The sequence below is a fragment of the Neopsephotus bourkii genome, unplaced genomic scaffold (assembly GCF_033783945.1).
Source record: "Neopsephotus bourkii isolate Nb327-2 ecotype Australia unplaced genomic scaffold, CSIRO-AGI_Nbou_v1 NB_1825, whole genome shotgun sequence".
Classification (NCBI taxonomy): domain Eukaryota; kingdom Metazoa; phylum Chordata; class Aves; order Psittaciformes; family Psittacidae; genus Neopsephotus; species Neopsephotus bourkii.
Window position 1 is genome coordinate 3,243,229 of NW_026902298.1, and position 16,675 is coordinate 3,259,903.

Consider the following 16,675-nt stretch of genomic DNA (forward strand, 5'->3'; position numbering starts at 1 on the left):
TGAGGGTGATACTTTCCCTAAAAGGCATATAATGGCTGGTGGTTGAGTGCTTTGTAGGCATCTGTGCAAGGATTCACAAATCAATTGCACACATCCTGTGTAAGACCTATTCCTGATTAAATATAAATTTCTTTCAAAACCAGATGGTCTTTCACTCTGCATTCTTCGTACCAGAACAGGCATATAGTGATGAGACAGTTTTTGGTTACGGTAACTTTTCATTCAAAGAAATTAATATATTGTTCTAGTTTCCTAAAGGCAATATGGATGACAAGGAGTGTGCTTGGCTACGCACTGTGAGTAAAAATAGATGTGGCATATCTTAAATAAAAAGGTCACAAAAGGCACTCAAGTAAATAAGGAAGAGTAGCACGAAAAATTTTCTGTCAGCCTCTTTAGGACAGTTTGAAAACACAGAATCATCATATTTGAAATCAGAACTGCAGGGGAATGCTTTCTGTATGTTTGTATGGATTTAGAAAGGAAACTTTTAATGCTCTAGGAAAACAGTATCAAAAGGGCAGGTTTCCTTTGATGTTAATGAAGAAATAACCTTAATGTGGAGTTGGCAAAGGGCTCAATAAGGATCAGTCTTTGGTCCTGCTAATAAAGAAATCATGAAGGGCTATTTAAACCTTATCTTCATTAAACTACCCAAATGGCCTTGATGTTTCTGAAATGTAAAATGGACCAGCTTATTATGCAGCCAATTGAAAAGTTCTAAAGGACAAATACATCCTAGGGTTCCTTGTACAACAAGAATTTGGCAATCCTGTATACTGGTGAGGTTTGGGTGGTTAGGCAGCTGGTGAAACCATACAGCCAAAAGAATGCAATTTGCCTGTGGAGTGAAAATCAGTGGTGGAATAGCTATCTTCCTGTGCATATGATAATAAAAGTAGAAGAAGCAGTTTTCTTTCTTGAAGACAGCTGACAAACAATATCCAATTCACTATAATTAAAAATGGATTTTGTTTGTAATAAAAGTCTACAGATGTTGTAATTTTTAGGCAAAACATTATCTTCTCAAAAATAAGACTAAGCATAACAAACAGCTCTAATGACAAATTTTGTTAGAAAGAATAGGTGCAATGGTTTCAAAGTATTACAGTTGTATAAATTGGAGCTGTTTTGATGCCATTGTCACTAGTTCTTATCATTAAAATTCATATGATGCCGTCTTTATCGTATTGAGTGGGTTGATACAGTTGTGAAGTACAGCAAGAAAGAATTAGGCAGTGCTTACTTGTTTGAGTGTAAACAGGTCTGTCAAATCAAATAACTGTAGAAGTATAAAAGGTATCATGTTATTATTATGAGACAAAATATATCTATAAATGTCTTAACAAAGTGACAGAGTATGTGAAAATGCAGAACCCAACAGGGTATTTTTCTCCACGATTTTAGGAATCTGTCACAATCTGTAGAATTGATTTTCATTAAGGGACTGCTTCAGCTGCTTATGCTGTTCTAAAACTGCACTGACAGAAACTTCCTGGAAAGTCAAAGTCAAGTTCTTTGCAGAAAGGAGCAAACAGTTCTGAGTCTGTCAGGTCCTTATTTTGCTGTTCTCTGTGCTGGGCTTTATTTCAGGTTTTTCAAAAAAAAAAAAAAATTATATAAAAAACTCTGTTCCTGTTCCCTCTTTCTCATTCTCATGAAAGAAAGTGTCATCTGAAGATAACTAGTGCTTTCATCTCAGAAAAATAAGTGAACTCTAGTGGTAGAAGTGATTCAAGTTTCACCAGGAAATTTCTCTTGAATGCTGGAATCCAGACAGTGTACATTACATCTCTTTCTTAAAGACATTTCCTTGTCAAAAGTTTGGGAGAGTACTCCAGTACAGCAGGTACAGCTGTAAATAAAAAGCATGTGTTACCCCACCTTCACAAGTAGTTGCTTTAAATATTGGGACTTAATTGAATTTGGTGACTCATTCTACAGAGGCTGTAAGTTCATCAGACCCCGGACAATAAACATATGTGAGGTCAAGAGACGGAGAGGCCCTCTTGAATCTGAAGCGTATGTTGGTGATGCTGTTCCTGAGCAATAGGGCAGCAAACGCCCTTGAAGTTACCTAAAGGATTCATGCAGACCTGTTCCTCATGCGGCACTTACGTATGTTGCCTTGGTCCACATCTTTTCTGTTCCACTGGAAATAAAACATGTTCCTGGATGAGCCAAATTTTGTGTGCAGACTTACAGATCACATCCTCCCATGGACTTCATCTTATGCACTTCTTACCGTCTTCTGCCCCTCTGGGCCTGTTACTGTCACAGGTGGCATTGAGCACTCTTTCTCCAGAGAGGCAATATTAGTGTCCTAAGTCACAGAGGGAAACCAACAGCAAAGGATCTTGGCTTGAGCTTTTGGAGAAGGAGTGAGACTAACTGGGCTTGCAGGAGCAAGTGCTGGATATGCTGTGCATGTGCTGCCAGTTACAGGCATAGACAAGCCCAAAAAAGCAATCAGAAAGGCTGCTAAACCAATGTTCTGACCTTTCACTGGTGTATAACGATGAAAGACATACGATATCTCTTAAGCAAGAACTTTGTTATCAGCCTATAGGTAGAAGTAATACAGAGAAAACAGATTTAAGGCAAGTGCTTACCAAACTTTACACCTAATTTTTAGACTCTATTTGTACAGAAAGTGAAAGGAAAACTCAGGGGCACAATTCATCTAACCTACATGATATTGCTAGTGTAGGATGAAGTGAGTTAAGACCTAGAAATGCCTGTTTCTTCTCACTGAGTATAAAGAGAGCTACCCCTCATTTCAGGATTATAAATATAAAATTTTGCTAGGATTAAAGACATCTGTTGTGTCAACCTTTCGCTCCTGAAAGATGGGACTGACTTGGAAAAGCTGATAATTTCTTTGACTGTGGAGGAGAAGAGAAAACCATATGAAAAGGTTGGAATTTTTCATAGTCACCTAGGATCACACTGGGCATAGGAAATTTTGCTGTGTTCTTGCTGCAATCTGATATAAAAGCAGAACTCAGAAAACTCATGGAAATGCAAGAAATAGGTGCTTTGTCAGGCCAGAGACTGTCAAGTTAAAATAGACAAAACCAGAGGGTATGTCCATATGCTGCTAAATGAGAGGACCAAGAAACCAGTTCCGGCACTGGAGCCATGATTCTCCTCCTGCTTAACTGTTGGCTACTCCTGGACTATTCGCTTCCAGCAGACTCCAGACAGAGACAGCCTTAAGCACGGAGACTTGGCTGAAAATTAACTCTGATTTAGCAGCTTTGGTGCAGCCAAAGAGTCTAAATATGACATAAAATGGTGTTAGCAATGAATGGTATTGCATACCATACTGCATCATTACAACTGCCTTAAAGCAGGTGCAACATCGTATTAGATCATTTACGAAATAAGTGCATTGGTCTTATGAGCGACCATCAAGAAAAACAGGGCAATGAATGCATATGTAGATAGATATGCTTAAATAAAAGGAGCTGGAACAAGATCATCTTTTTAATCCATATCAACCCTGCTGCTATGGAACCTGGTAACAGATCTCTGCTGAGATTAATGGTAATTTGAACTGAACACCCTTTTGGAATTGTGACTGTGCATGATAAAAGAAACTCCTCAGATGATGATAATCAAGATATAGTTTGTGTGCAAATACAAATTGAGTATTCAGCTTGTATTTTCCCCTTTCATCTTTATACAGAGATTGCTCACTTCTCATGTCCTGCTTTTTCCTATTTTGCTGCACTAACGAGGTTTTAATGCGAAGGAAAAGTGATTATAAGCAGTGAAGCAAAGACAGCTTTATAGAGCAAGACTGAGGAATTGAAGACACAGATCAGAGCTATCCACCAACCTAAGATGAAAGAGAAGTTCATGAAAACAGAGACATATAGATAGCTTTGATTTCATTATCATTAGTCAAGAAAGGACGAGAAATGGATGAGCTATAAGGCTATTCATACCTAGTAGGTTGCCTGTATTAATAGAAGAGTCCGTGCAGAAAGCATTAAAGTGGTAACATAAACTAGGAAAATATCCTATAAAATATCCTACAGTAAAATATTTGTTCATATCTGGGTTTAGTGTAGTGTGATTACCAGATTGCAATAATGTAAAAAAACCCCAACAGGTATTATGTATGTATTAAATATTTTATTCCTTGATGCTGTAATTTTGTTTCATTGTTAAGCACGAGTTATTTCTTTGGACTACTCTCCTTCTTCCTTTTTCCTTTTGAACACAGATTCTAGGGATTGTATTTCTATTTCTGTGGTTTATCAGAGCTTGAATTGCAGACAAATTAAATAGTTGGTAGCATTTATAGGAAGCTTTTGTTTGGTAGATATATGTACCTAGTTGTAATATTCACAAGCAAAGCAGGTAATTGCCCTTGAAAGGTGCTTGACTAAAGAATGATTTGTGTACTGTGTTTTCTGATTGCAGTTAGAAAGCTAATACAGGAAATTAGTGGCTGGGAGTGGGGTGTAGTAACAAACATTCTTGTTCTGAGAAATAACAGATTTGTCTCTCCAAGTTTTGGTTAACCCTAAGGCATCAGTTTTGCCTTACAATTCTTATTTTTTTTTCATTAAGTGTAAATTAAATAAAACAATAAAGCAAAACTGTTTTCCAGGAAACATCCTATCATCACCAAAACTAAACTGCCATGATTCATAGGCAATAGCTATTATTTTTTGATTAATCAATATTTTCTTGGCAAATCAAAAAGAATTGCTGCCTACCTGCAGCAATTGGATTCTTCTCAGGTTTTAATAATAGAAGTGTTTTCATTACTCTGCAGTTTCCTAACAATACAGTCAGCTTTTGTAGCATTTTCAGATGCAGTACTATGAGAAAGAAATGTGGAAACAAAGGAAGGGATGCTAAGTGAATTGCCTAGAGGGACAGAAAAAAATCCATGCCAGACTGGAACAAGGTTTCTTGGAACAATACTGCTTAAATCAGTGTCATGTCTTGAGCTGATAGATTTCTTGTCCAGTGCAATCCATTTTGGTGCTCTACATTTTGTAGTTTAATTTATTTTGACACTGAAACTCAGCGTAAGAATTACATTAGCATTCTGTGCCTTTTTGCCATTCAGCTGTCTATTGCAAAGGTCCTCTGTCATATTCTTGCCCTAGGTTAATATAGTAAACAAGATGTATTTAAGTGTATGTATCAGTGAGTGATTTTTACATAAGTACTGTGAATTTCCTGTCTGGTTTTGTAGTACAAGGTAAATCGGAGCTCATAAGGCAATGAATAATTAATCTTTCTTCAATTTGTGGGAACAATTTTTAGAAACAGGTCTTCTATTTTTGCCATGAAACTATTACCTTGGAAACTATTTAAACATTTGTGCCAAGTCCACTAACACACTATATCAGATATCAGTCAAATCATATGAGTGACTTGTTATTTCACACATACTGAACTGTTACTGTTTTCAAGTTCATAGGCTTGATTACATGCCATTCAAGACAAAAAAGAGCTAAGTAGGCTATAATTTATATAGCCTCACCTACATGTTGATCATGTAAACTGATCATACTGGAATATCTGTAAAATATCCCTACCAAATTGCTTTCCATAGGCATTTAAGGAATTTTCTGTTTTCATTTTCTGTAGGTCAATGGAACAGAAATTGAATATGAATTTGAAGAAATTACTTTGGAGAGGGTAAGTGTAAGTTTTTCTTCTCTTATAGGAAAAAAATAATCGATAATAAAAAATAATGCGATTAGTTATGAAATTAAAAATGGCTAAGAATAAAATTATTTGCATTTTAATTAAAGATGTCCGCTGTTTAGTCTAAACAATAAAAATGTGGGTGACACTGTGGGATATACATTTCATGTTTTTAAGAAGTTTCAGATGTAACTATTTGCAGACCAGTACCCAGGCTCTTTTTCACCATAACTATACAGATGCTTAACTAGGCATATGATTATTAGGAAGAGCCCATGTGATGTAGCTTGTGACATAGAATTGTGGTGTCTAATCTCATTTAATCTTCTTAATTTCCTTGCATGTGTGCATAATGGAAGACATCTATTTTCTCTACTGTAGAACAAACACTGCAGAAGTGTTTTTTGTTGTCTATAGGCCATATCTATGTGTACAGACTTGTTTATGGATGTCCAAATTACGTGAGCTATAATCAGAGTTGGCAGTGAAGACTTTGGTGGTACTGTGGTTTAAAAGTGTCACAAAAAGAAAAAGAAGTAGTTAAACTTTGTGCTGCATCCCATCTTCCTGGATTTGGTGGGTCTTCCTTGGCTTTTGGTTATGGAATTTTCCTTAGACTGCAGACTTTCTTTGCCTCAAGATCAAAACCAGATGGCCATATAATGTGTAAAAAAGAAGGTCTAAGCTTTGTCATGCATCATAGTGCTTACAGAGATTTCCAATGGATGCAAGATTGTCATTGCTGAATGCCTTCAATATTCTACCAACATTCTGCTAATATGAGGTTTTGCCATCTTGAAGCAAACACAGTTAAGCTTTTTTCTACGTAAAATGTTTGAATGCAAGGCCAGATTTACCAAGATGTGACTGATACCATATGAACAAATGCCTGTAAGGTAGTAAATACCATTAAATTAGATACTTAGATTATACAATTCATTAAACTTTTTCTCCATGTTCTATTTTTAATTGTCCAGGATAATGAATTCCATAACCATTCAACTTAAAGGGATAAAAGCTTATGTTCTCACTGATTTTCTCTCTCAAACAGATTATGAAACAGCAATATATCTTTTTATCATAGCTATCCTCGTAACAGATAGCATGTAAGGTTATAGGCACTTTTTATCTACTGTCTCTCAACTTACTTGCGCATCACTAGTTACTCATTGGACTAGAGTTTCCAAAGGTCACTGAACAGAACAGAATGCCTCCTGGGTGATATTTTGAAAACCACTTTATTTTTAACAGATGTGTAAGTTATCAGTGTACATATCGAACAGTGAATGTGATTTTCATCTCCTGAACCTGTCTGATGCAGATAATTGGTTATTCACAACATAATACAGCACAATATCAGTCACAAAACTGAACAACAATAGCAAAAAAATTGAGGATATTTCAGTTGTTTTCTGGGTGCTGCTGAATCTATGGTTTCTGATTGTTACTGCTTCAAACGTTCTGTCACATGTATCAGTGTTTTGTCTCAAAGGCAGGGTACTGTGTCTGCTGGTTTTTGTGAGAGATATAAAACAGAAGTGATTGCCTTTAAATAGCTGTCATTTATATTAAACTAAAAGCATTTTCAGAAGAAAGGCATTCTCCATGTTGATTACCCATTTTCCTCCACAAAACTGCTTTTAGAAATTAGATGGAAAAATCATCTCTGTGTACTTAATGGTAAAGCTGCAAAATGTATTAAGGTTCCTGCTGTTGAGAGATAAAAATGTAGTTTGCCCATATCAAACAATTTGTAATAAACTTTCCATTTTAGTCCAGTTATCCAAGTTACAGATTTCTGAATCTCAAACCCATCAGATATTTTCTTCATGACATTTATCCACATTTTTTAAAAGTCAGTATAATTTAAAGGTTTTTACAATGTAAAAGATAAATTGGTTGAAGATATATTAGGGCTTTTGCACTCTTTCCTGCTTTTTTTAATGTAGCAGAATGAAAGGAAGGTGGTAAAGGATCGATTACTTCAGTTTCTATAGACTTTGCAAGGACACCATGAATTTAATTGTAGGAGGTCACTTTCATCAGTAGGTGACATGAATCTGTGGGATGTATTCTTTAAGAATTACTGCCTTTGGCATGCACCTTGCCTCAGGATGAAGAGATGGTTCCATCCCTTGGGGTAACACAGGACCGTTGTGTGCATGTTGGCAGAATGTGTCCCATGTGGAGCTCAGGAGCAGATCAGCAGGGTCTCGGAAATGCCCAAAGGAAACTCTGCTAAGGGATTGGCGGGAGGGACAGTGCAGAGCTTGCTGAGCATCACTGAGCTGCCGGAGACCCAGCTGGCATACCAAGAAATGACTGCAAGGATACAGTCAGCTAGTGTAGAAAGATTTATTTTTGCTCTTTGACATAATGTTGTTCAGTTGTTTCTATTTAAAATGTTGTGTCCTAGTTTACACTTTAACAGGACTTGGGGATTTGAGCTTAAAAGGCTTCAATGAGATCTCACAAAAATGATAAATTTGAGGCAGATCCACCTTAAAGATGTGATTAGTTTTGTTCCAGGAGGTAAGGAAGTTTTAAGTAGCCCCTCTGCTGACTTCCTCCTTAGGGGAATGCTCTTATCCTTTCACTTGTCTTCAGCTGTGCCAGCCACTTATCAGGTACCATCACCAATCCCTGATCCCCACAAGGATCACTGCTAAATAAGTGCTCCTCATTTAGAGGTCTCAAAAGAGCCTACTTGAGCAATGCATTTAAGGGAAATAAAAAAAACTCTCTTCTTAAAATAATAATAAAAAATACAGTTTTAATTCATTCAACTACCTCAGAGAATGTGTGAGTTTCTCTACCTTACAGGCATAAAATGCAGATCCAGGTGTGGTGATTTCTAATAAACTACAATGCCCAAATGCACACTAATAAAAAATTCTTAAAAGTAAGCCATTACCTTGCTCCAGCTTGAATATTAAAGACACCGTGAAAAGGAAATTCTACATAAAATGACTCATATTAGTGCAGTGATGTTAGTCTTCCATTACTGCAGGACTTTGAAAATATATCCAGTGCTACCAAGACTGAGATGCGCTTTTATACAACAGTGGTCAGTGTAAGAGGAAACTGAATAGAGTCTGTGACAAAGCCTAGCCTAACTTCTCTAAGCTGGAGAAAAGTTCAAATTGACTGACTCCTTGGCACAGCGCTGTGCTTGGAGGGGTATGCTGAAGAGAGGATTTTAACAGAAGTTGATGGAATATCAGCCAACATCAGTAGTTACCTTGAAGAAGGATAAAGACAGACAGTGGGTCACTTAACAATTTGCGTCCTATTCATGGCAAATTCAACATCTGAGTTCAGTTCTCAGTCCTTTTTTGCTCGTCTAACCTTGTCTGTTCTTCAAATGTTAGAGAAAAAGAGGTCATTATGATTAGTAAAGCTGTTTTCACAGAATCTTTTGATGCTTCAACACAGATTTTCATTACCTGTATAAAATCATATTATTTTTCATGGAATAAGCTGTGTAGAAAGATTAAATTCTATCAACACTGGAACTGAAGACATCTAGATGGCAATGCATTGTCATCATGAGATTGACCGCCCTTGGTATCTGAACAGGTCAAGCTCTGACTGAGAATTTTTCTAAGGCTGAGACACGCACAAAGTGTCTCTTTTTCTTTATACTCCTGTGGATTGTCTGGCCTATGATAACAATTCAGGTTACATTGCAGAATGTCCCTGTTTTAAATGAACCACATAGTTTTACAAAGTTTTTAGTAACTTGTTTTGCTTCCTCCTCACTTTTCCAGATTTGGTTGCAATTGGCTATTGGGCATGCTACAATTGAAAGACAGACAGGCATGAATGCTCACATGGCATAATGATTTCCTTAGAAAAGCAGGGTAAGGATATTCCATAAGAGTAAATCATGCTTGATAATGATTTATCACCTGGGATTCTGATGTGACAACTCTGATACATTTCACTCTCTATCCACCACATACTTTGTTGAGTGAAGAGAGAGAAGACCTATTCTCTCCCTCTTCTTTCCTTTGATTTGATATTTCAGTGACAGCAAGTACCACGAGATTTTATTTTTCTAGTTCAAGATTATTATTCTCTAAAGGTTGGGTTTCCACATTTCCACTGCGTTCCAGGGTCTATTCCAACCTCAGTGAGGAAGGCTGGAACTGTAATCAGAAGTAAACTTACAGAATAGAATTTGAAAATCCTGAGGAATCAATGGAAAAAGCAATCCTTGTACATTTTAGTAGAGTAAGGAATTTATTTCAGGCCTGGGCTTTTATTTTCTTTGGTGCCTTGTAAACCTAAGAGTTATTACTACTGTAATAGGAACTATTAATTATGCTGTTTTCATCAATAATTTCTTTTGGGAAAATGCAGAAGTTTGCAAAAATATAATGAGGTGCCTTGCACTGAATACTGAAGAGCAGTGGGAATTGGATTGCATTCAATGACACAAGGATTTTAACTCAGATCAATGTAATATTTTTTATGTTTCTTGTTTTAACAGAGACCATAGAATCATAGAAGCAAAGAGTCATAGAATAGTTTGGGTTGGAAGTGGCCATTAAAGCACATCTAGACCAAACCCCTTTCAATAAGCAGAAATGTCTTCAAGGTTGCTCAGAACCCCATCCAACTTGACCTTGAATGTTTCCAGGGATGGGGCACCTACCACATCTCTGGGCAACCTGGGCCAGTGTTTCTATACCCTCATTAGAAAAGCTTGCTTTTTTGTATCTAGTCTGAATGAACCCTCTTTTAGTTTAAAATAATTACACCTTCTCCTACTGCAACAGGCCTTGCTAAACAGTCTCTCCCCATCTTTCTTGTCAGCCCCCATTAAAGTACTGAAAAGCCAGAATAAGGTCTCCCCTTAAGCAACCTTCTAGTCTCCAGTCTTACCAGCCCAGCTCGCTCAGCCTGACTCCAGAGCAGAGCTGCTCCAGCCCTCGCAGCACTTCTGTGGCCTCCTCTGGACTTGCTCCAACAGCTCCGCATCCTTCTTGTGATTTTTGCCTCAGACCTGGACATAGGACTGCATGGGGGTCTCACAAGAGTGCAGTAAAGGGGGGAGCATCACTTCCTTCAATCTACTGGCCACGCTTCTTGTGGCACAGTACAGGGCTTTCTGGGCTGTGAGTGCATATTGCTGGCACATTGCCGTCACGTCTTTTTATTCACTGTTTGCTTGTATGTCTGGGAAATAAGTTTTTCACTTTTAGAGTAATGTATCTGTTTTCTGCCTTTTTATAAGGTGTTAGACACCAGTTGTTCATGCATCAATAAGCTTTGAACTCTCAAGAATAAGATGGTAGGACATTGCAGTGCTCGGAAAATCCTCCTTTGTATGTTTCAGAAATAACAGAGTGGAGGTGAGTAGTCAAGAAATGGCCACTAGGAAAGGATATTTGCAGTGCTTAAAAGATTATTCTGTAGATCTGTGCCTTTTGAGAACCCAGAGTAAACAAATCAATATCCAACCATCAGCAGCCCCAGTGGAGTGGTCTGACATCTTCCAACAGGAGAAAGTAAATCTTTTAAAGCAAGTATCCCTCAGGTACCTGCCGAGCTCCTCCAAATGGAGTCTTGCTCTCTCAGTGTTCATTTTACAGAACTGTATATATTCACCGTTGAAAGCTTTCTCACTGGGTGCCCTTATTATGTTTCTTCTTTGCTAGGTTCTGCCTCCTTCCTAAGTGAGAGTAAGTGGTGGTTATTCTTGCAGCCTCAGACTGAAATGAATTATAATCCAAAGTCAGCATCCTTCTTACTGACTAGCTTGTATCAGGTTTATAGTAGAATAGTGGCCTATGGGTGTTTATTGCAATAAGGTAGACCCACAGGAATCTTTCTGGAAGGGGCCACAGTCTGCCCACAAAGAGAGGAAGAAGTATCTATGTAGGACACAGAGTTATCTATGATTCTACATAAATATGAATCTCACCTTTTTCGTTCTTGTGCAGCCAGTCTGAAAAACTGACCTCTTGGGTATCTATACAAAGTCTTTGCCCTTTATGTGCCACACATAGTTCTGTAAAATGGAAAGCAGAAATAAGAAATATCCTTGGAAAGTGTAGTGCATGCAATCACTGTGCGGGAAATTCTCTTATGCTTTCTAATTCCAGCTACATCTTAGCTTAAAGTTGACATTGATAGGCAGTTATGTCAGTGGCTGCGGTTTACCTTCAGAGAGGTTGTAAGCATTGGAAAGGGCAGACTTTCTGGTCTCTGGATGCAATTAAGGCCTGCGTTCTCCTTTTGTCTCTTGTACCTTACCAGATTTTGCTTTGACCTTTGGTTGTACAGGAGAAAGCTGATGAAAGGAGATGAAGGATCCTGGTCTGCAGTCCTGCTAATGCGACACTGAAATAACAGGTCAACCTTTTCCAAAGCAACTGCAGAATTTGGTTGCTTTAGTTCATTGACCTAAATTAAGGTTCCTTGGAACGGTCTGATTTTCTTATAACGTTACTCACAAAAAGCACGTGACTTTGTCACCCCAGAGCAGCCCTAATTGGGCACCCAAAATATAACTAATCACTGGAAAACTTTGTTCTTTGTTCTTATTCTGTCAGAGAGTCATTATATGCTGAAACTATTCCTGGTTGTAGAGATCTGTGTGTCTTGTGGGGACCTGTTTCACCTGTGTTTGTAAGAGATCTGAAATGTGCCAGTCTGGAGCACGTTGGAAAGGCAGAAGAGCTGGGACACGAAGGGCTGTATCTTTTTGAAGGAGAGAAGCTGCTGTCCAATGTTGTTAACTGTCATTCTCCACATTCAGTGAGTGAGACTGGAAACTCAGTAAACCCATGTAACTGTCTTACTGATGATTATTGGCTAAAGAACTGAAGGAATAACTTTCTACTGTTATATCCCTCTTGGAGATGTGAATAAAATGTTTTTATTTATTCATACTGCTATTGACAGTTGCATTGCTACAGGTTGAAAGTGCGGTCAAGAATAGGTGAGCTGTCCATACCTGTCCCAAAGCAGTAATAGGACTAGGAGGACTCATCTGTTTAACATCCTCTACAGACAGGGATGGTCTGGACTGCTTCACAATATGCAGTGCCAGATGAATTTGAGTTATCCAGGGCAAACAGTAAAAAGCATGTCTTTTTTTACCTCTTTTTATAAGGAAGACTTGCCCTATAATTCATCATTGCTACAGCTGTGCAGAGGGTGAATCCTTTCCCAGCTGTGGCATGGCAGCACTTTGCATCCCTGTAGTCACAATAGAAAAGCTGCAAAGCTGCAAAAAGAGAGATGAAGGAAGAGGGAAAGCTATAAGTGACTAGGGAAAAAATTAACTGCTACACTGTGATTAGGAAAAGAAGATGAAATAATACTATACATTTAACTCCCTCCGGGTGCCTATCAAAGAAATTCATATCTTTGTACTGTTATCTTAGAATTTTGCTTTAAATCTCAGTGTCTGAAAAATATCGTATGGATGCTAGCTCAGTTAAATCAGAATAGTGTATTTCCTTGGATTTATCACTGCAATGCCATTTAAACTCCTCTGAGGGCATTATCGCAGAGAAGGATGTACCTTTCCGTGCATGTGGGCTAGCTTTATATTTCAGATAGAGAACAAAATATGTAATTTGGATTTACGCTCAATAATTCAAGCTTTCCAAGGCAAAGAATATCACTGTGAGTTAGACTTTTATTCATTTGTATAATCATTTTTTAATGTCTATGTATTCACTGGTTTTAGTAACTGACACCGGGGTTTCTGGGTATTTCATAGAGTAATAGAATAGTTAGGGTTGGAAAGGACCTTAAGATCATCCAGTTCCAATCCTCCAGCCATGGGCAGGGACACCTCACACTAAACCATATCATCCAAGGCTCTGTTCAACCTGGCCTTGAACACTGCCAGGGATGGAACATTCACAACTTCCCTGGGGAGCCCATTCCAGTGCCTCACCACCCTTACAGGAAAGAACTTCTTCCTTATACCCAATCTAAACTTCCCCTGTTTCAGTTTTAACCCATTACCCCTTGTCCTATCACTACAGTCCCTAATGAAGAGTCCCTCCCCAGCATCCTTATAGGCCCTCTTCAGATACTGGAAGGCTGCTATGAGGTCTCCACACAGCCTTCTCTTCCCCAGGCTGAACAGCCCCAACTTTCTCAACCTATCTTCATATGGGAGGCGCTCCAGTTCCCAGTCATCTTCGTCACCCTCCTCTGGACTTGTTCCAACAGTTCCATGTCCTTTTTATGTTGAGGACACCAGAACTGTGCACAATACTCCAAGTGAGGTCCTTGGATGAAGGGTTCACAATTTGTCTCAATGAGTCCTCAGGTCCAGGGAAGATGAGTTTTCCTGTTGTGTGAGCAATTTTAAATTACTGAATATTTGGTTATGAAATCTCACTGTGTTTTCAAAATAATTTGAAGAAGAAGAAAACTGGAGTTTGTTTGATATATTATTTTTAAATTCAATAAGAGTCACTCGACACACTGAGCCATTTTGTTCCCAAAGGAGTAAAAGAAATTTCATTGTCCAATATACTGGATCGCAAGCCTGAAGTTACTTATGCTCTCTGCAGTGAAAACTTCAGGGAATTTGTTCAGGGAAAACATGTCAGTAGAAAATACAGATACTAGAAAGAAGGCACTGGCACAATACTAAGAAGTAATCTAAAAGTGATCAAAACAAAAATCAACTGCAGGAAAAATGTTGTATATTCTATATCAAATATGAAGAAAAGTTGAAAAGTTAAGTAGCATTTAAGAGTTCAAACCCCACCTATGTGAGCCCAGGTAAAAGAATTATTCATATCTACTTAAAAGTTATCCCTTTAACTTTGCCAAGATCACTGAGACCTTGAGATACTTATTATGTGAAAAGTTATTTTATGCAAGTCATAGTTGCCTAGAGGCAGCATTCTGCTGCTGTTTCTTTTAAATTATTATATTGACATTTTATTTTTCAGGTAATACCATTTATTTATTGCCTTCCTCTCATTTCCGAACTCACTTGTTCTTACCAGATAGTTTGCAGTGAGTAATTCTGCTGCATTTTTGTATTGTTTATGGCTTTACATGAAAATTGCCTGTACTTTAGATGCAACTCTTTAGGATGTGGCCTTTCAGCTTATTTACTCTATTATCCTTAGATGACGAAGTTCAACCTTTATCTCACTCCTGTTTGGTGGCTGGAATGTGAGCATCTAATGCAGACTGTCTGTGCAGCTGCCTTGGCAGGGAAAGGAGAGCCAAAAGCATCACAGGGGTGTCTTGAGCCATCCCAGGATAGTAATATAATACAGGCAGAGTGAAATTCTCTCTACAGGTGCAAATCACAATGGCTTGCAGAGATTTTAGATTACAACTTGCAGAATACTGCCATTTCTGAAACAGATACTTAAGTGGTATTATTAAATAGGTAATGTTTTTCTAATTGAAAAAAAAAGCTTTTTGTGAAGCTGGCCAGCATTTTGGAGCTGTATCCTTGTCCTCCAGGCTGATGCAGGAGAGCAGACCTTTTCTCTTCACCTTAGCATTTCTGCAGTTATTTGACAATAAATTCATCCAGAAATAACTTTGCAGGTATAAATTCTTTATTGATTTGAGAGTTCAACACAGATTTAGGGGTGTTCTGGGGGCTTGGATAGTATCCTAATTTTCAGGAAGTGAAAACAAAAACACACAGTTCTGCTTTTCCAAACTGGCACAAAAAGCCTACTTGCAGAAATCAGTCTGAGTGTTATTACCCAAGCAAACCTGAAGTGTCCTACCCTGTGATGCTTCACATCAATCAGCACTAGTGACTAGTAAGCTGCAAGTGTGAATTCCAAATAAACATACCACTTCTGAATAAAAGCTTCTGGAGGGCTAATAGGAGGGTATGTGTAGACTAAAAAGGAATAATGTGTGTGTCTGGAATTCTGTCTTTTCCAAGAAAAAACGTAGCGATCTTCTTGCAGAAAGATTGAGAAAGCAATACAGAAAAAAATATGACAAACTAAAGAGCTACAAAGCAGTGGTTTGACTCAGTTTTCACTTAGTTTTGCAATTGGCACTGACAAATAATATGTGGATTTAAAATGAAATGTACATCTAAATAAATAGGAATGATAAATCTCAATTTGCTAGTAGAAAATGACTCATTCTGGAAATGATAGTCATCATCTTGCAACAAAGATGGTCATTTTCGATGCAGGACTTTTTAAAAGGCATCTTTGATGTACTGGATTTGTCTTTTCAGAAATGCAATGTTTTGCATTGCAGAAAATTGCCTTTCATTTTTGTTATTAATTTGGAATCAATTGTAACGCTTAAATTAGGGCCACTCAAACTTGAGGAATCAGTATGCCACTTAGGTAGGGAATTACGTAGCAAAGATGAAGATAAATAGGCAGGAAAAAAGGAGGAAATAACCTGCTGATTTACCCAGACTGAATTCCACAACTGTCCTTGCTGTGCGTCATAACATAGTAGTACAGTATCACAATACAAATTTCTAGTCTGCTTTTTGGATGCAGCATTGCAGTTATTTTCTAATCTGATGCAGTTATGTTTGAAGCAGTCAGAAGACCATTTGTCTTCCATTTACAACTATCATCCAGCTGCTCTTTGACTGTAAAGGGAAGGAAAGCTCTTTTATCAAATGAAGGCTGAGAAGTGATCTGGTATATACTTTTTTTGCAAAGTACTTTTGGAGGAACAATGGACTGCTTTGTAATGTGTAGAATTATATGATATAGACCATTTCCTCTCATATTTGTCCCCATGTTTAAAATAGCAAGTAAATGTCAAATAGGTAAGGTAATTCCAGGTATGCTGAAGCTGTAAGTATTTGAAAAGCGATTCTATGCTTCTTATGCATGTTTTATGCTGTGTTACCCTAAGAATTTGACCTAGCTGGTGAGTCTCAAGAATAGCTTGAAATTCACCTCATGCAGCTTAATGCAATATATGAATTCTGACTGAATTCTATGAATAATTTATATTTTTGTAGTGGTTTTTAAAATTTGCAAAATTCAGCAGGTTG

At 37.8% G+C, this 16,675-nt stretch overlaps 1 protein-coding gene across 37 annotated transcripts in view; it reads left to right on the forward strand.

The window, feature by feature from the left end:
- DLG2 (discs large MAGUK scaffold protein 2) overlaps window positions 1–16,675 on the forward strand; it is a 1,002,605-nt gene that overhangs the window by 622,474 nt on the left and 363,456 nt on the right. For all 37 annotated transcript variants that reach the window (XM_061343348.1, XM_061343335.1, XM_061343334.1 and 34 more), the window contains one exon: window positions 5,620–5,670. In XM_061343348.1, coding sequence (XP_061199332.1) covers window positions 5,620–5,670 — 51 coding nt within the window. The remainder of the gene's footprint in view (window positions 1–5,619; window positions 5,671–16,675) is intronic.